The sequence below is a fragment of the Rhipicephalus microplus genome, chromosome 4 (assembly GCF_043290135.1).
Source record: "Rhipicephalus microplus isolate Deutch F79 chromosome 4, USDA_Rmic, whole genome shotgun sequence".
NCBI lineage: Eukaryota > Metazoa > Arthropoda > Arachnida > Ixodida > Ixodidae > Rhipicephalus > Rhipicephalus microplus.
The window spans coordinates 51269107-51289991 of NC_134703.1; the positions used below are offsets into that span (position 1 = coordinate 51269107).

Here is a 20885-nt window from a genome sequence, read left to right on the forward strand (position 1 = left end):
TAGCTTCACAAGCATATAACGTGGCTGACTATTGAGAAAATTATGCGTATAGTACTAAAAATGAAGGTCCTCCTGCTGTTTTGTAGGATATCAGCGTCTGTACAGACTTTGAAGGTGTAAGCGCGTGGTGCTTCGATAATAAAGTATTCGTCAATAATACGTGATGTATCGCTGCGCCATAGCAATGTTGTCTCATTAGATGTGAAGATGCTGAACCCTCGAGAAGGCATAGAATTGGGCTGGTTGCCAATGCAAAAACCACGTTGAAGTTGGCATGCAACCCAACAATAACATGAAGAAGTTGCTTTTTTGTTTATTTTGCGGGCTCTTTTCTTCTGTTTGGATGAAAATATTGTCTTTTCACCATTTATGACATGCTTGTGAAGTAAATGTTACGCCTCATTGAACGTTACTTATGATCAGAGTGATCGCTTGTTTAGGCTTGCATAAGGCGTGCAAGGTTGATGCGTATTATATACGTCGCATAGCATTTTAACAGCAACGCTGTGAAAGCTAGTCATAATGCGTGTGTGCGCGCTATCAGAAAACCATCATCATGAACGGGTATGTGTCACAAAAATTGGATGAATCCCACCACTCGACACAGGTTCACTAAAACTGAAGAGGGCCACAGTGAGCCCAATCAAAAGTGCCACGGAAGAGACGGAGACCGCGAGCACTTGGGTATACAACGAGAGGATTCTAGGGAACAGTAAAGGCTATGAAGGCTGCTATTGTATAGACTTCGAAGCGATGAAAGGCCTACGTCAACGACGACGCGTCCATAGAGCTTTGATAAGTGCGAAAGTTTGGTTTCAGTGTGAATTTCTGTCACTGGAAATCGGGCGTCTGTGCCAGACTCTGACTCTCAGTGGTTCAATTGAAACCTGTCCGCGCTGAGCATCCGAAACTTTGCACGTGCTCCCTGTCACCACCTTGCACTGTTGCCTTCAGAGAGGCGCCAAGCATCGTTCGCTAAAATGATTGTGAAGTACAGCGAGAAACTTCCCTTGGGCTTCACTCCTGCCTCTAAACCATCGATACCCCCTTGATGCCTTATTAGACCCACAGTGAATCTTAGTGTACCAGGGATCCGGAGGAAATCTGAGCTTGCATCGCCCATGCTGAAACAACTGTCTCTTCTTGTTTTGCACGAGAAATATTTAGACAGTGTACATATCGATGGCTCCATGAACCACCAGTGTTCGTCAGGGGCAGTAGTTGTCCAAGCAAGAGGTGTTACCGTCAGCTTTAGGACTGACCACTCCACGGCATCTACAGCAGCGGAACTAGCTGCTTTGCGCGCTGCACTTTGTGTGGTCAATCGGGAACCACCTCAACAATGGTCAATTTTCAGTGATTCAAGGGCTGCCCTACAATCTGTGCTCTCAGCACTGTGTCGCGGGCCGTACGAACAGCTTGTTTTTGAAATTCGATGTTTTCTCCACACTTCACACGAGAAAGGACATCATGTGACGTTTCAGTGGCTGTCAAGTCACTGCGGCGTCATATGGAACGAACAGCCCGATACTTCCACGCGGGCAGCTCTTGAAAAAACACGAGAAGAAGCCATGCCACTTTCGCGGACCGATGCTGCCAGTCATTTTCGACGACTTGCGCGTGGCATCACGTTTTCACTATGGTACCCACCAAACAACGAGACGATTCGTCAACACCACCTGTCCTCTTTGATGGCTCTCTGCATGCCCACCGGACTCGACCGAAGAGAAGCCACAATTCATCATCGCTTATGGCTAGGAGTGGCATTTACAAAATCTTATTCCTTTGTCTTACGAATGGTCGAAAACGCTCTCTACGATGCCTTTCGTAGCGAAGAGACGCTACACCACATCCTGTGCGACTGTCCGGTGTATGACATCCAGAGACAGTCACTGGCGTCCGTTCTTGCACGCATCGACAACAGCCAAATGGCTGTGTACACTATTCTTTCAAGTGCCCGAGAGGAGACATTGCAACAGAAGGCGACAAAAGCTCTGTCGAAATTTCTACGCGACACGGACTTGAACAAGCGTTTGTAACAGCAATGTTACACACCGCGAAAGACAAGACTGGACTATGACTGACTGAGCGCGCGTGTGCTGCCGAATGTTCTATGTTTATATCTCTTCCCTCTTTCTTCTCTATATTTCATCTCCCCCATCCCCATCCCATGCGCAGGGTAGAAAACCGGCTGCCTATAGGTTGGTTAACCTCCCTGCCGTTCTTTTCCTCCTATTTCCCTTCCTTTCGTTCTCCACGCTGAGAATGAACGAAGAAACGACATGCATAACTTAGCTAGGGCCTATAAAAACAACCTAGACGCAATCATATAAGGTTTCAAAATCGTCCAGTTTGGCTTTCTCAAGCCTCACTTAGAAAGAAGAAAAAAAACCACTTGCTTTTATAAGACAGTGCAAAGTATTCTGCGAAAACGTATGGTACAAAAATACTTTTTTATGCAGCTCTGCATAAAAAGTATTCCAATAGCATATGTGAATTACCGCACTTTTATTGTACATTCATCTATCTGTATTGAAAAGCTGCGTGATGTGGATGTGCCGTAAGTCAATGATGTGCCGTAAGTCAATGAGACCCTGAAGGTGTTCAGTCGTGTTTAATATACATAACCAGCTGAGGCCACGGTTCTGCTATGTACGCTTTGCTATGTTCGCGTACGCACATATAAATGTAAAATGGCATGATCTTAGATAGCGCCTAGTGATTCCCTTATCTAAATACCACCACACGCATGAAAAGAGGCAACGACGACGGGGATAATAATAAGAAAAGTCACAACGTCGGGACAAATGTAATAGACAAAGAAACGTGAAGCTAGATTGCTTTACCTTCTCTTCAGCCTACGCGAGGGGATGTCATTAGTAAAAGCAAAATATAGCGTCGTGAAAAATAAAAAGCTGCACTTTGCGTGAAGAACGTTCTTTCGACACTCCAAGCCGAAAGTCAAGCAGGACATGAGCAGCAGAAGACGGTGGACAGGCGCTGTTATTAGCGTAGTCGATGTCAGCCTTGTTAGTGTGGCATTGCGCAAGCACTGTCCCACTCCTGTGCAGGTCCCCAGTGGTCTTCGTAAGAATATTGGCGCAACATTGCGTCGGCGTGGTCATTAGAAAGACTTGGCGTTGACGACTCGCCTTGGAGCCGAAATCAATTCTCGCCCTTTACTGCGATTGGAGAAAGCCATTTGCGCGACCTGGCCTTATTGACTATTTTCTTCTTCTTTTGCGTTTGATTACATTTTCCGCCTGCTCAATACGTCCCACCCGTAGTAGGTCAGGAACGATTCGGGGAATGAGTGACTTGACAGAATGACTTTGATTATCGATGAACATCACAGTCATATTGAGTTCAAGGTTGAAAGAATCACTTAGGTATGCTGTTTCTTTAGCTTTATATATCAGTAACTCCCTCCGCCCCCCACTCCCCCAAATATGGCAAGATGTTTCTAAACAGAGATGCCGTAATGTAACTTCAAATCTCGCATACTACAGCCTCACTGATTAGAATTTTTATTTGATAATGTTCGTTAAATGATGCCTAATGCTGCCTAACGTTAACTAAAATTTTCCCCGTGGTCTCTAGTGCGTGATAAATGATGGTAGGGGTTGACTAATATTCGTTCAAATTAGCTTCTTCTTGACAAATAACAAAATGGTCTGGTTTTCATATCTTGCGTCATGCAATAAAAGTTGTATGCTTAATCTGCTGGCAAACTGCTAGCCAACTCACGCATAACTATCACTTCTTCAATTATTCCTGGAGCTTTACATACACCTCAAAGCAAACATATGGCTGTGATAGAAGCGTCATTGGAGAGGTTCGGGTTAACTTTTTAAACACATGGGTTCTCTTTAGCTTATATTGAGTGCTTAAGCACTCAATTTTATGCTAGTGCACTGTGCTTAAGCTTGGCTTGTGTTCTAGAGTGTGAGTGCATTGACTTAAGCTTGAGTGCACGTGCACTGATGAGTTCTTCATTTTTTCTATTTTCCACTTCAGACCCTTTGGAAAACCGGCAAACGCGTCTTTTAAACAAACCCGGGACATCTACGGCAGTACAGCACAGAGGCGGCTTTGACTACATGGGCGATCATCAGCTATGGTTGATGAGTTTTGTGCAGCTCGAATTTTCTGCTTAAAGTTGCACGTCTCTAAAATTAGCTTAGAATATCAATCGCTAAGTCATCAAAGAACATTGCTTTGTGCATACATGACCGGGAGTATAATAAGCGCTGGAATTCGACGTGCTCTGGTCTTCCTGTTTTAGACCGTGCTCTAATTTATGTTCCTGCTATCAATTGTTTGATGTTATTGAGACACCGAGTGCTGTGCGTGCGCAGTATACTCAATAGCGAGAAAGGTCCTATTTAACCAAGTATTCTTACTTCGTAATCTGTTAATATGTAACCTTCATATTTAAAGTGCAGTCTTGAAGTGAGCCAAAAATAAATGCTCAATAGTTACCGCCATGGACTTGATTCATTATTGTCAAGCGTCAGATGTAAAATTGTGTGCAATGATGTTTTATGATTGCGGATTAAAAAAACTACAGCCTCCAATAAGCAGATTGGGAACACATCAGGGTGCTTTCTAATGGACATTGTACAAGGGAGCGAATTAAAGTTTCATTAGGCGCACCCAAATACCGACTGCTTTCAATCGTATTTTATGCTGTGTCATGTCACAGAACCCTAACACAGGCAGAATTTTATCAGAAGAATTGCCCGCGACGGGGGCACATTAGTTGGCTTGCACCCTTTCATCTCCTACATTAGCCGTTGCGTTATGTTACGAGTGCTTGCTGCTAGGTGTCAGTATTCATGACGAGAGCACGCAAAATAGTGCAACAAAGGCGTCAAGAGGAGAGGTGAGCTTAATAAATGCCACTGTTAGGCGGGCTCGATCGGTAACTGGTGTGTCATATGTGCTGATGGGAAATACATGACGTGGCCGACATCAAGAAACAATTGCTGCACGCAAGCTGTGTACATTTCTGAAGAGTGCTGAACCACAATGCCGGCGGACATTTCGTATGATTTATTAGAAGGGTGTCGCAAGTGCAACGGCTAATTTTTCAGATGTCTTGCGAGTGTACTTCGATATCATGGCCCTATTATATTGCCATCAGTGGTATGTCTACGTCATGAAAAGGTATAGAAAATGATAACGTGAAACATCGTAAACTATGTGGGTGGTTTCTCTCAGTTTTTGGAGATCCTCGTGAGAAAAAGAGGATAGCTAGAGAAAGTGCCTGATAGCACTCATTGCAGGCAATTTCGAAAATTCAGGAATTATGGATTGAATTGGATGTTACTGACAATTAGTGAGACACTGTGTAATTAGCCAAGTATAATGAGAGAGAGTTTAAGAGATTAGAAGACGATGGGACGTGTAGCCTAGCGCGATTACACAGCCATGTTAGTGCAATCCCAGGTGACAGCGTATTCGCCGTAAGGACACCAGAAAAGAAAAAGTAATCGCGGTCTAGAGCAACTTCATAATGCCGCATGGGAAACCTAAGCCCCTGCTCTGCTGATCAGTGAAAGCGGTTTTCTTTTTTCTTTTGTTCGTGCTGATGTCATCGACTGCCTCACTAGCCCAACGGAAAGAAAACATGGTCAAAGAATTATGTCGTGCAAGGATTTAGCAAGCAAGTTCTGTCAGCATCCAAGTAAAGTCTTACATTTATTGCCACCAGATGGAGAACTTTTATATGTTGAACTTTTTTTTCTGTTTTTCCCAACTGCTATGACCTATTGTTACATTATAGTATATAAGTGCGTACAACCATATCGCTAAGGTCTTACCCTTTTTCGCTGCAATTAGCAAAGAGACGTTTTTGTGTTATTTGTGCAGAAATTACTTGGGCTCACGCATGGACGGCTGGAATTGACCCATCCCAAATCGTTGCCTTGATTTCTAAACTGTGTCCAGCTCAAATTCCTTGTGCTGAGGAACGTGCGGTACACCTTGGAACATGCGAAACTATTCAAAACATTCAAGTGATTTTTGGTTCCAATCAGTATTTTACAGGGAGCACCAGAATACAGTAAGGAGAGCTTGATACAAGTGGAGGAGGAGGAAGAAAGTTTAAGCGGAAAGGCAGGGAGGTTAGCCAGTTCTTAGACCAGCTGGCTACCCTGTGCTTGGGAAAGGGGTGAGGGGAATGAAAGATGTTAAAAAGAAATGTTGCGAACGGAGAGAGAAATTACAAAAAAAATGCGGCAGAGGAAAGGCAACATCAAAGAGTGTAAGACACTAAAGTCTGTCTATGAGGCCAGTTGTCCGCAAAAAGCGCAGCAAAGCTTTCAAAGCCTTCTGGGCTGAGGATGGGCTCGGCCAATGACCCAGAATCATTTGTTCCGACAAAGGCCAATCGTCCAGTCTATCCAGAGCTGCAGTGAGTTCTTATCTTTGCGCGTTGAAATGGGTGCACTCACACGGAAGGTGCGCGATGGTTTCTTCGCAGCTACAGTAAGTGCATGTAGGAGAGCTGGCCATTCCAATGAGATACGAGTATTTAGCGGCATATATGATGCGTGAGTGATCTGACGTACAGTGAAATATATATGCGTGTACGCTGATACAGCATGAATATTATTCATTGATATAAAAAGTTGATTATTAGCGTCCTTCTTAAAGGGCCCGTCAACAGGCTCCGGCTTTTTTTTTTTTAATTCCAAACAAGCTCGGTAATCCGTAGAGTAGACAGCAGCAATCACGTTTTCAAAATTTACAGCGGCGCGCGCCGCGCAAGGCCTCCATTTCAAAAAACAGTTCCCGCGCTTCTTTCCTACGCCTGACCAATCCTTCTTCCAAGCGCAGCGATGCAAAGTCGGTGATGGGCGACTTGACGCAGCAGGCAGATTGTCCATTCGTCTAAATCAGGTATAAACAAACAGTAGTGAAGTCAACGACTGTTCTTGTTCCCATCCACAGCTACGACAGCGTTATTCATTCATAGTAGTTGCACAGCTCTGTATAGGCCCCGTGTATCACAATCCAGCCACGTCACTGGCCCAGTTTTTGGGAGTGCGCAGATTGTCGCGCCTCCTGTTGATCAGCACACCCACAATGAAACGCATTGTTTGTGTTTTTTGTTGTTTCTCCCAGATGGGGCGACACATCACTAACTCCAGAAAATTCGGACCAACTCCATTCCGGGTTTTGGAACGCTGTTTCGCAGCTGGTGTGATTAAATAACTCTGCATCTACGAAACTGGCCCTTGTTTCTTAGCACTGTGGTCATACAGTTTAGGCCTCGCAGTTGTCGCGCGTCGCTCAACTAGAGCTCAGCATGGCGCCTGCACGCACGTGCATCATCCTCGACACGAGCAACACGGGGAAAAGCGTTGCTCCGTTGCGGCTGCAGATCGGGTGACTCGGCTGAGGGAACCATCGGCACCTGGTAAACAGTAAACAACCAGAGATCGCAGCAAGCGGAACTGCATAGCGACTGATTGAGTTTGCCGATGTCGTGAATTGCTGACGTCGTGTCACGTCGCTGAAGTGGGCAGTGTCATTACAACGGACTGTGCCTTCCCCTCCATGTAAGGGAGAAGGGTGGCAAGGCTACACGAAAATTTGAAACCAGCTGAAAGCTATGTGTTTACCCCTGTAACTTCTTTATTATAGCACGTATAAGCATTATTCTTGCGGTAGCATGGTCACGAAGTAAAAGTGCACATATTTCTCTTTATAACATATTTTGAACCTTGGGGTTGTTTACTGGCCCTTTAATAAACAAAGCGAAAGCCTTTTCACCTTTCTTGGACCTTTATTGAACCCGTCTTTCAACGTTTTCCTCACCCACGCCACATATAATGTTTACTTGAATCTTGCGTTTTGTTTTCGTTCTGTCCATTCAATCACTCTTCTTCGGGTCCAAGCCGCAACCCATTCTCACTCTTCCTGCCCCTCGTGTGGTCCTGCACGGCATTCGGGATCGATCGACTTTGACCAAGTGACAATATTATCTGAAGACGACATCATGTCTTGATAACTAACGTCAACAATTTAGGTGACCTGTGAGGTCGTGTTGACATGGCAAAATCAACCAAGTTCCCACCCCCCAACCCGCGATTTTTGACAACAGGGTGCAGCAGCAGTTTCTGTTCGACACGCCGAATTATCAAAATCCCCATCTGACTCTAGCGGTGACCTTTGTAATATATGGTATCGTGGCTATCGCCCTAAAAAGAACATTGTACCAACTAGCCTAAACAAAATGAAAGTTTAACAAGCTGCCATCAGTAGGCATCACCAAAAATGCCAATTCAAAGGCTGTGCACACTTTGCAGGGGCTGCAAGCAAGTAAGGATATTTTGTGTAGGATAATGTAATGACAGAGAGCTGTAATAAATATGGTAATATCGAATATAGTTTCATTTAGGCACTGAATAATAAATATTGAGTCATACTATTCGCCCTAGCTTTTAGAAGAGCTTGATGCTTGTTTGAATCATATGGTGAAATCCAAAGTTGTTTTTTTTTCAAGTTAAAAACGTTAGAAGACTTGAACAGCATTTTCTCAGGACGATAGGGCATGTATTTGCGAAGGAAACTAACAGATCTATTCAATTTTTGGTTGATATATCTCTTATTTCGTCCTGACATTCCACTTTTACTGACATTCCACTTTTTACTTTTACTGGCTCTAAGAGTTACTTAAAGTTAACAGTGAACGAATAACACATCGTGGACAGGAAAAAGACGGGGTAGAAAATAATTTCAAATCCGCCAATATGGTGTGCCTCGTGATCACATCGTAGGTTTGGCACGAAAAAGCCCTCATAAGAATTCATGTTTTAACGAACGGAACATGTTTGTTGAGTTTATATTCAAAACTATCACACTATAAATTTTATACAAAGTTACACTATGAGTTTTTCTGTGGCACCCATTTGTATGTACGACAGGGATAAGCTATGACTTCTGCGTATACATCCGCTACACTAAGTACAACAGAAAAAAAAAACAAATGACATAGCACAAGGTCTCGAGACTGTCCACGAACACCAAGTTTGATGAAAGCGGGACGGAGAGAAACATAACAGAAAGTTCATATATGTATGCGCCCTACTCAGTAACTGACGAGTTGACATATACCTAAGAGAGAGTGTGAGTGGAGTCGAATATCATTCCTTCACAGAGAACTGGTATCACGAATTCTGCCCAGTTCATGAATGTGTTTGCTAAATGCATTAGATTAATGTCACAAAGACGAAGTGGGCCGCGGATATTGTCCCAGCCTTGTCTCTTTTCTTTTATGTTTAGGCGTGGGTACAATTGAGCTTGAGCTGTCTGCACGAAATGTACAACAACCACGTGCACATATACACCGATGGTTCAACCACAGCATCTGGTTCTGGTGGTGCGGTGGTGATTCCAGCTAGAGGAATCACTATGCGAATCAAACTGTCACATGTCACTACGTCTACGGCGGCAGAACTTGCGGCTTTGCGTGGCGCCCTAGAGTACATCAAATCCCAAAGACCGAGTAAATGGGCTGTGTTTTCCGACTCAAAACCAGCCCTACAGAGCATGCAGTCAGTCCTTCGACGAGGTTGCCATGAACAATTAACTTACGAAGTTGTCAAGCTTGTTCACCACGTCACAGAAACAGGCCACGAGGTCAAGTTTCAGTGGCTTCCTGGCCATTGTGGGATCAGTGGCAATGATTCCGCAGACAACGCGGCTCGCACATCACACCAAGAAGAGCACACCCTTCCGATTCCTTTGTCAAGGACTGACGCTGCAGTGCAACTTCGTCATCTGGCACGTAGTCTGAGTCTGCAGGAGTGGAACACCCCAAGCATATTACATACGAGACTATACCAAATAAACCCTCGACTGGAACTTCGACCTCCATCCGGACTTCGTCGACGTGAAGCTTCACTTCTTTGTCGCCTTTGTTTGGGGGTTGCCTTCACAAAATCATATAGAACCCTCATCAGATTAACCGACAATGCGGAATGCGACGTCTGCTGCACCAAGAAGACATCGACCATCTGATATGCCATTGCCCTCGATTTGCCTCTGAAAGACAGAAGCTTTCGGACGCATTGCGACAATTGGACGATCGGCCACTCTCTGTGCAGATGCTACTGGAACACCGTCATCGCCTTTCGTCGGCTCAAAAGGCAGTCAAAGCTGTTTTGTGCTTTTTGAGGACTACAGGCCTACGTGACCACCTTTAACTTTTGTGTAGTGCCACCGCTGCATATGCGCCAGCCGATTGACTGACAATCCTCCTTTTTGTTTTTTCTCTCTCTCGTTCTCTTCTCTTTCCTCTCTCTCTCATCTTTATGCCCCCTTCCCATTCCCCCAGCATAGGGTAGCATACCGGGCATGTGCCTGGTTAACCTCCCTGCCTTCCCTCTTGTTGTTTATCCCTCCCGTGGGTACCTCGACTGCTGAATTGAAGAGCGGCATGTAAAAAAAAAAGCGAAAAGGAAAACCCGACGGTCAACTTTTCTCGCTACTTCTGTCTATGAAAACGAATCGTGAGGACCTTCATGTGGATCATATTTGAGCTGCTCATCACGGGTCTTCTTTGACGCGTAAGGCTAAGAATATAGAAGCAGTGCGTAAATCAATCGTCAAAGTGCATCCCAACTCAGTTCTTTGCTTGTCATTGCCTTTCACAGTTTCTTCACTTCCTCACACTGTGTTCGCAGCCTTCTATCGTTCATTTTGTTTTTGTATGTTCAACGAGACCGACAGGCAGATCAGTCTCGCAGAACTTTCACTTCGTTTTATGTTGTTACCACACTTGTTCCCTAGCTTCTTCGATTTGGTAACAGCGGATATTTCGTGTTGTCAGCGGATGCAGTTTTTTCGCCCAGTTAGTTTGTACGCCATCTTTTTCTTCGTTGCAGAACACTTTCTCTCCTGGGAGGGTTCCAATTTCTTTAGGGCGTCACTTAGAAGTCACCCTTGTCGCATCTTGTACGTTTCAGCTCGTGGTTTAGTGTTTGCCCTCACCTCATGGCAGAGTCATCAAATTCTAGTAGGCTATCAAACTATATATTTATTCTACATGCCTTCCACATATTATTTATTTTCTCTAACAATATTTTAGTTAGCTCAGTGTAGATGATATACATAAATAAACAAACTAGGGTGCATGAAGTGGACTGCACGTAATGCTACCTGCCTGTACATTGAATAGAACTGTAGTTCTTCTAGCTTGAATGCTACAGAGCAGAAACCAGGAGGCTTGCAAAGATGGTTGAACTTAAATTGAAGACAATGCAGCAGGCAATGAGAATGAAAATGACACGTGTATTCTTGAAAAAGTAGAAACGAGCAGGGGGAGACAAAAAAAAACAGGGATGTGAAGGACATATCAGTTGAAGTCAAAAAGACAAAGTGGACATGGGAAGGGCATGTAGTTCGGCAAGATAACCGCTGTCATTACGAGTAACACACTGTATTCTGCAAACACGTCAAAGGTAGACTGATTGTTAGGGGGGTAGATGAGACTAGGAAGTTTTCGAGTTTATCGTGGCCGCAGCAAGTACAGTACCGGGTAGATTGACGGAACACGAAAGAGGCACTTGCCCTGTAGTAAACGTATGAAGCTGCGGCTGCAGCTCATGAATATATGTACCTGCAGAGGGTGAGATAGTGATGTCGGTTTTTTTTTTTTTAACCTAATATAGCTTGGCCGTTTCTAACTGTCTACCTGTCTAACCACATGCGTCTCAGTGCTTTCGTGGTAGTCTCATATACTGGAAATGACATTATTTGAATATGAATTGTCCAACACTTCACGTTGTGCCAGCCTTCGAAAATTGTATGAACCAACAAGAACAGAATTTCATGTCTCAAGAGTATCTGTACTTGCTTTCTAAAACTACCACTTCCAATCAAAAATGCATTATAAGCGTTTCAATTATTCTCACGTCGTTTTATTCCTTGCTCTTTGAACTATTGTGTTTATAATGTTGTGTACAATATCTGCCTTCATTATTCGGTCATGTCTGTGAGTCTGGGGTTCTAGGTTCTAAAGGAACAGCTCTTAGGTGCATGTTCCTGCGTCGGACGGAGTCCTCGTGGCCGTTGCCAACACCATCACTGTCGGTGGTGTAGCCAATACACATGAGAAAAAAAAATAGAGTGAATGCCTACTATCGAGTAGAATTTTAACTGTGGTGCTATGTGTGGCAGCCGAGTATTCTAACGCTCGAAACTCATTCGCAAAAAAAAACAATACAGCTGTCACGTCGGGCGAAGAATCGCGTTAACCTATGTGATATGTCGCAGCTGAAGGGCAACATAAAACCAACCGTTGGCACAAAATGTTAATTAAGAAACGGGCATATGGATTGACGCCTCCCACACTACATAGTGCCCAGCCATAATTTATCGGCGTCATCAGCCAGACGCAGTATCAACAAATCGCACATATTACTTTAGAGATGACATGTGTAGCGAGTGGCTCGCTTATCCAAAGAATGACGAATAATGGCGCGGTGGGCGTGGTCCTACTACACATATATTAAAATTAATGGTGTAGTCGATACCTCGTGGAAAGCCAGAACTTCAAAACACAGTGTGCCTTGCCGCAAAACGAAACTGTGACTGGAATTCGCATTATGCTGTAATAATCGTAGGTGAATTTTATTCATTAATTTTGCTATCACATTTAAAAAAAGTATATATAGGCAGTGACTTACAAAGTCTGAAAAATGTAAATGTATATGGCTGAATAGATAAATAAATAAGAACTTCTAAACCAGCAATGAAACGAAAGTTCAGGAATGTTGCATCTGTCTATCAGCTAAAAAAAGTAATTGATTTGAATGAGCGTTCAGGATCTGTAGATGAAAAAAATATCAAAGCGTTTTGATCGAGTATGTTCAGCAGGTTCTCTACTTTTTTTTAATCAAGAAGGCACCAAAATATAAATGATGGAAATAAAATAGAAGCGTGCAGCATCCCATGCATTTCGATTTCACTGAAATGCCATGTCAGCCCACGTTGCCTCTGGCGAGGATCGATAATGGAAACGTCAGTGTTAATATTCAAAGAAAGCAGTCCGATGGGGTCTTGCGCACCGTGAGTGCTGTTTTAGGTAAGGTGCCATTTCAACGCGTCTTAAGACATTTATTCATTTTTCGCTCGCTCTGCACAATAGCATATTTGTCATGCATTGACATTTTCGTATTCGATTTTACTTCCATTACAGATTACCTGCGGAGATCCAAGGTACGCCGCCACGAATGGGATTCTCGAATGGAACGGCAGGTAGGAGGTTGCTTATCAAAGTGCTAAGTAACGCCACGACGCAACGGAATGAAATGTAAATTGAAACTCAATTTTTGCATTAGAAAAAGGGCTTGCTCTCTTGATTGAATGCATTTATTCAACGCCCAAAATCTTACAAACACATGCGACGTACCGCAATATGGCTTTCAGATAAAAAATCGAGTTCCTTTCTCTCAAACCACGATGGTAAGATCGGTACCCATCATTGATATCTTATAGCGAATGATGGTTAGCTTAGAGTAAGATCACCAGGCCAGAAACTGTTCATCGAAATACGTTATTGATTTCCCGCCCGCGTTAATGCAGCTTGGAACTTGCACGTTTGCTAACAACCGCCTCTACGACCTATCTAAACTGATGGACAAACTTTATGCTTCCGATACGTTGAACAACAGAAACAATTGTCGAAACGTTGATAAGTTCAACAAACTTAAATTATTGGGACATATTTTGTGTAGATATTGAAATTGAAATCGGAGAGCTGTTTTCAGATATGTATTCCATTTGAAACGACTTTCTTGCTCCTACTCACGAATTTTGTCGAAGCACACCCAATCATTGAAATCGCTCGTAGGGCGGTGCTGAAACAAGTCGTGGCGGCGTGCGATTGGGTGCTCGCTTCCGTACAGCGACGAAGTGTCATTCTGTCAGTTTCCTCTCATCCGATATAACTGACAAGCCAACGTGCCACCGACTTGCTTCCATTAATGGCAATGAGAAAATGAACGTCTGTCCCGCTGTCAGAACAAAACTGTCATTCGTGTCGTATAGTGGGGCCATATTCTCACTATATCTATTTATTTTTTTGTTACCACCTCTGTTTGCGCGATTACCATCTGGCATCGTGACATAAGTATTGACAGACAGCCAGAAGCTGGGACTCATTTCTGCCAATCTCATTTCGCCCGCGGGCCATTCCGCTGCGACTGCTTGACTATGTATGCGCCCATGTCACTGTATACGTTTGTTAGAATAAATGATAAATAAAAGAAACTGTCCCACTATACAAATATGCCAGCTGCCAGAATAAGCAGCTGCCAATAGGCGCGTATAACAAACGTAAAAAAAAACTGTTCCCGGAAATTTCAGCACTTGAAATGTTTCAATGAAAAAGTGCGATCTCCATGAGGCCCACGTAATGAATAACAGTTGGCATAAAATGCAAATATTTTGAGTCATCGCTCGCGATAGCCTGAACTGCAGAACTAAACCAAAACTAATTTACGCTTCGTGTTTTTGCGTTAGCACTCACTCCTATCCACTGCGTAATGAGGCACGATATCGCGGACCAAGAAGAAATATCCCAAGCACATTAAATAATATCCAGTTGAACCATGACATGATCTGGTCGCTTACAACAATAATAGTAATTGTTGCGATTTAACGTCCTGAAACCCCGGTGTAATTACGAGAAATCCTGTAGTGGAGTGATCCGGAAATTTTGACCTCTTTGTAGCTTCTACCGAAATTCGTACACCGCGGTCGGGATTCCATCCCGCGACCTTCGGATCTTCAGTCGAGTACCGTCATCATTAGATGACCGCGGTGTTCAACTATGTCGCTAAAATGAGTAAGTTCCTTCGTTACACCGAAGCATCGTTAATTAGACATTCTACCTTTTAAGCAAAGTATACGGCACAAAGGCTGCTCTTTAACAGCAAAGTCGTCTAAGCTCACCGTATTTGCCTGTCGCAAGCAGACATGATCATCACAATAAACCGACAAGTGCTCCGCGCATCCACTACTTGAACTTCGTACTATTCAGCTATGCACAAAGAACACGCGCGTCGATTTCTCTGGTTCGGCCTGCAATAACCATGAAGAATGAGAGGAAGAGTACAGAGAGTGCAGAGAGTGAGGAAGAGATATAGAAGAAAAGAAACAGAAAGAGAGACGTTCCTGGTGGAAAAAATTCCTAACGAGGCGGCATTGAAACCCGCGCACGTTCCATCTGAAGGCGTGCGCCCTAATCATTCGACTGTCGAGGCACGCTAGCGGGACATAGCCTTTTCTAATATAGTGTAGCAAAAGAGTGGGAAAGCGATTTGAGCCTAAGGAGGTTATGTGAAAGAGGAAGGAGCAAAAGGGGAGGGGGAAAGTTAAGCCTAGCATAGAAAGATGGAGAAAGATAAAGATAGACGAAAGAAGTATAGAAAAAATAGAAATAGAGAGAATAAAAAAAGATTGAGTGTTCGAAAGAAAAAATTCAAAAACACATAAACAGAAAAAAAGACAAAAATACATTTTAAAAAGAGCGAAGAGGAAGAAAAAACAAATAGCTGAAGAGAAAAATAAATTCACATCATACCCACGTAGTTAATGATAGGTGCGGCGAAGTGTCCGTCGTCTGTCCGTCCTCCCAACCATCCGTCTGTCTGCGTGTCTGCTGTCTGTCTGTCTGCTTGTCTGTCCATTCGTCCGTCCATCAGTCCGTCCGTACACTCCTATCATGCTAGAGCACGCATCAGACGACAGACGAATGGACTACGGATGCCCCACTCATCATTCACTCCGTGAGTATGCTGTGAATTTCTTATTATAACAGTGCCATCTATCCTCTTTATTTGTCCTCTATGCGAAAAACACTAAAGCTCCCTAGTGATAATAATTGCTAAGACATATACACACAACGCCATCTAGTGAGCAGTCCTTAAAAATAACTAGAAGCGGCTACTACAACATATTACTACAGAGGAGGAAACGACCCGCACTCTACGAAGCTTCGCCCATAAAAAAGATTCCCAACGTCTGAAAACCCGCAAAAACCAATACTACACAGTGTCCATCAGCTCTACTGTCATTTTAACATTGCGCCTCCTGTGCAAGCTACGCTATTTTCTCTTTTTATTTATTTTTCGCAAAGTACCAGAATAATGCTTGGATAATAGGGCACTATTAGTGGCTGATTTCGATAAAGCAAAATGGAGCCTTTTTTTTTAAAACATGAATTCAGTCGACCTCTGCTTGATGCTGCGCTGTTGAAGAAGTCGTCTTTCTAGCGGCCCAAGGTCACGCATGATCTCAAAAATATATGTTGGTAAATGCCATTATAAAATACTAAGGAGCGAGCATGGCGCGACGTGCCGTAATGATAGAGTACCCGACTCGTCGAGTTTGAACCCCGCTATTAGTTTCTTTTGTATTTTTTTAACTATATGTGTCAAGCCTCTACCTTACTCTAGTAGCAATTTGTTCGTGCCATAAACTAATTTTCGGCGACGATTTAGATGTTGCTGCTGTTTCTTGCTTCGAAGGTGTTGCTGTTTGACACTTCCGGAACGAAATGCTCATTATCTCACAACCATGCTTTTGTTATCACTAAATGTTATCCTATTACTTGACGCATTAAAATTACATCTGGGGCACCTATGCTCAGAGGCGTATGGTTAAGAGACGGTTATATTGCTTTGCGGCGTCGGTGATAAGTGCTAGATTCTACAATCTAGCAAGTGCTATATTTTACTCCGTCAGCAAGGACGGAGTGCCAGACCCCATTCACACCTCTTCTGCATGAGAGTCGCAAAGGTTGGGAACTCCACCTGAGTAGCAGGGCGTTACAGTCTCTTTTACTCTCACTTCAAAGAAAGATTAAGTTCTGCGGCCAACTCTGCCCTACTCCCCCACGAAGTAAAAAAATTCTGAGGAGAGTAACACAGTTCCTCTGCTCTTGCAGTACTCGCTCAAATTTTGTGAGTGTTGCGAAATGTATTTAACAGCTCATTACAGTACTCCATGACCATGATCATGCGAGACACAATGTGGGGCAAGTGAAATTAGGACTATGGTAGACCCAAGTCAAACGTGTGTCTAACTTCATTAAAAAGCAGGAACATCTAACAAATAATTGTGAAAAGCTTCAGTGCCACGTCGAGTGAACCCACTGCTCAACACAGGGGCCGCCCGTTTCAGCTTTTGCTGGTTAACTACTTGTACGGAGTGCTTTGACAGTAATTTTTTTCTTTGTATAATTCCCAACTCCACTGTCAAACCAACATAATTTCTCTTTATAGCGCTGCACTCACAAATTCAACTTCGCAACCACCTGGTAAGTACACGCAAGCTAAACTATTCGTCCATAGTGTCGTATATAAGCTGAGACGTTGTTGCGTTACATATTATGGTGCGTCTCGAAAGTCCCGCAACAGATTTACTTACGTTACTTTCCTGGTACGTCAGATATTGCTACTTGAACGGACCAATGTTCTGTCTGAGTTTCTCACTGGTATTTCTACAGGGTAATTCCTCTTTTGTATCCCGCAATACCTCCCTTTCTTATTTTTTTCTAAAAATCATTCACAACAAGTGACCAGTTGCCTGCGTGTGCTACCGAGATACCGAATCGGGAGCCTAGATCTCTGGAGATTGACATCTGGAGATTGAAAGCCAGAACTCATAACTGCAACGAACACACCCCAGGCACTCTCTGTGTGAAACCACCCAGCATGCCAGTATATTTAAACAGGTCACTTCACACGAGCAGCAAAAACAACACTCGTACTGTGTTCCGTTGCCCCAGCTTATTTCTGTGAAACCAACATTACACTGTTTCTATATTTTTGGCCCCAGTCTGATACAAGGTATTGTCTCTGCCACGGCTGCAAAAAAAAAAAAAAAAGAGCGCTTGAGGAACAGCAACCAGGAGCTTGCAAAAAATGTTTTGTGATTCAGATTCGTCGCTGCTCCCAATGCAAATTTTTGAGACTCTGTTTAAAAACAGCCTTCCGCACAACGCTGTAGAATAAGAATGAAATAAATGCCATTTCAGAATAAAAAAACAAGTACGAATCGTTCAATCATATTGGTCGCTCCCTCTGGACCCTAGGTGTACCATTCCAATGCGCTTCAGGATTCAGTCGGTTTCTTTGTTGTTTATTTCAGCTGTGACCTTTTTTCCTCGTACCGATTTTCTATGATCCCCCTTGTACCACTGATACTATACCTTAAAATATGCCGGCAATATTTGTTTTTTCAGCTCAAAGAAATGTTGACTGTCCTAGAAATCGCCGCATAATTGGGGACATGTTTAGTAAGTGAGTATTGTGATGCTGGCTGAAGACTATAGAACCAGCTAAAGTAGTGGGATTATAACGGGTTGCTTAGGACCTATGGAAATGTGATGCTATTTTGAAGTTTTTTTCTACACAAATAAAAGATAAAAACATGCAATGGAGCCCTTGCAATGTCTCGCAACGAGGTGGCAGTATATATAAATAAATAAGGCGTATGGCTCATGTTAGACAAGGTTGTAACTTACAAAAAGTTCTGGAGAACGCTAAAGATTTTATGTTTCGTTTGCAATCAGCGCATCGGTTGACTTTATTCTAACAGTTTCTTTTCAGAACAGCTGAGTTCGCATTCCCTAGTTGCTGTGACGGAAGCGCGTTCAAAGGAAAGCCTGCGCTTACATCCGTGTTTAAGTCATGTATCAATCATAGCACTATTATAAAAAGAGTTAGAAGTATCGAAGTGGTGTGAGGTCCCGCAATCAGCCCTAGAAAAGGCGAAAGCTTTTCGAAGATTGTATGTTGTAATAAAACATGAACAGTGCTGTTTGCAAGCTCTCAAGCACAGTAAAAATTTCCAATATGCAGCAAACAGTTTGAACTGTGCAACTTTTTCATAAGTGGGTCATGACGCGCGGTGAAGCTTCCAGAAGCGTGGCTTAAACGCCGACGGAATTCACTGAGTCAACTTTAGACGCTCGCGTAGATTCTCAAATTATTAAAGTTTACTGTGTTAGGTTTTCCCAATGTCACCTTGAACTTACATTTGCTTATACACAGCCTATTTCAGAAGGCATAAGGACAGTGGAACGGAAAAACGGATGAGATTTATTCATATTTGTGAAGCCTAGAAGACGTAAACATCTTGAAATAATAATCTGCAAAAAAAGCAGTAAATTTATACAGATATGATTAACAAATTTCTCAGCATGCTTCCTTCGGAATAACGCGGAAATATAAATATAGTACCATCAATATCATCAGCTTGAGTAGCCCATTATAGGGGAAAGGTCGCTCCCATGCTCCGCCATTGATCATGTTCCTGTCTTTGTTGTAGCCGTGTTATCCACGCAAAATGTGTGTTGAAAGTCTTGCCACATGGTGATTCGTGTGCCAATCGGCATGCGCTCTTTATTATTCGCTACATTTTCCCCATTTACAAATATAGTGTTTAAATTTTAGTTCCTTCACGAGTCCAGGTTCATGCCGTGTCGGAGCAGCGTATTAAGGCGAACACCGTTCGTGCTTCGCCAAACGTGAAATCTGACAGCGGCACCTCGCGTATGGTGGCGTCGCCAACAAGCGACGCAAAAAGTGATCGTCACGAGATGACGTCATCATATTAATTCACAGTTCGTCGAAATTCGTGACTTCGTTACATCGTGATTATGACGTAACAGCGACGTCACATGACGTCACGTCACATGATGAAGCCTTCATAGATCATCGTAGCTTAGTCAAAGGTGATCCGACAACAGAGGCAACGCAAAACCAAGTCAGGTACCTGCGATATTGGAGGCAGCGCTAAACCACGCTATGTGCATCAAGCTTTTGACGGGTGGCTGGGAGGCATCAATACAACTACTGAGTAGCAACACTAGTCGTCTTCGAGTCGTCTTCTGTGATTGCAAAGGAGACCATGTGAATTTTTCACAATTCTCTGGTAAACTAATTACGATGGTAACAACCTATGCATCCTTCACAAAGTCACGACTGAGGGCTGGTCGTCAGTCTTATTTTATTTGCGTGTTGATGATGGAAACGCCCATATATTAAAGAAACGTTTATTAGCGTCAATGGTCACTCGCGAGGGCGTACAACAATCTTCCTTGTAAATACAAACTCGATATAAGTTCAAGTGAAGATGGGAGCTTGAACTTATGAAAAGCTTTAAATGGGGACTGATGCTAATGCCGACGTTTCTACACAAGGGCTCGTCCAACTCCAGGTTGGAAGGTTGCTGCCTTGAGGAACATGAGCACACATGCCTACATTCGTCGGCTCTAGCGACATTTTTTGCTGAAAGAGCTGTTATGAGTTTTTATCATAGCCTGTTCTTGAACATTTTTGCATTATTGAAGTTGACTGATAAAACAAAGTTATGAGCAATTGCAATTTTATGTGCCAAAACCGCAATATGATTATGAGAAACGTTATTTCGAAGAACTCCGAATTAATTTTGACCATCTGCCGTTTTTAACGTGTGCCTATATTTATGAATAAACCAGTGTATGTGCTCCATTTTCCCCATCGAATGGCTGGAATACGAACAGGGCCTCTGCTATCCATTGCAGCAGTAAACGTGGTCACAGAAATAAGTTACATGTATAGCTGTTGGGAAAACCACTAGGTACATGACAGTTTTAACGCTACAGCGTTAGAAGACCGTTTCGTAGAATTTTTGGCGTAAGTGTCGTTGTCGTTGTCGGTGGTTGTGAGCGAAAAACCATCACCTTTGTGTGACCGAAAAATTGCGAAAGATGCAAACTAAAATCATAATGAAAACATTTCTGTGTCTAAGTGGGAATTGAACCCGGGTTTTTAGCGTTGCAAGCGGGTGTTCTGCAACACAGCCACGCCTCTGTTTGT

At 43.3% G+C, this 20885-nt stretch overlaps 1 protein-coding gene across 1 annotated transcript in view; it reads left to right on the forward strand.

Moving 5' to 3' along the window:
* Window positions 1–20885, forward strand: part of LOC142813907 (uncharacterized) — a 116949-nt gene that overhangs the window by 62314 nt on the left and 33750 nt on the right. The window contains exon 3 of the mRNA XM_075891865.1: window positions 13214–13233. Coding sequence (XP_075747980.1) covers window positions 13214–13233 — 20 coding nt within the window. The remainder of the gene's footprint in view (window positions 1–13213; window positions 13234–20885) is intronic.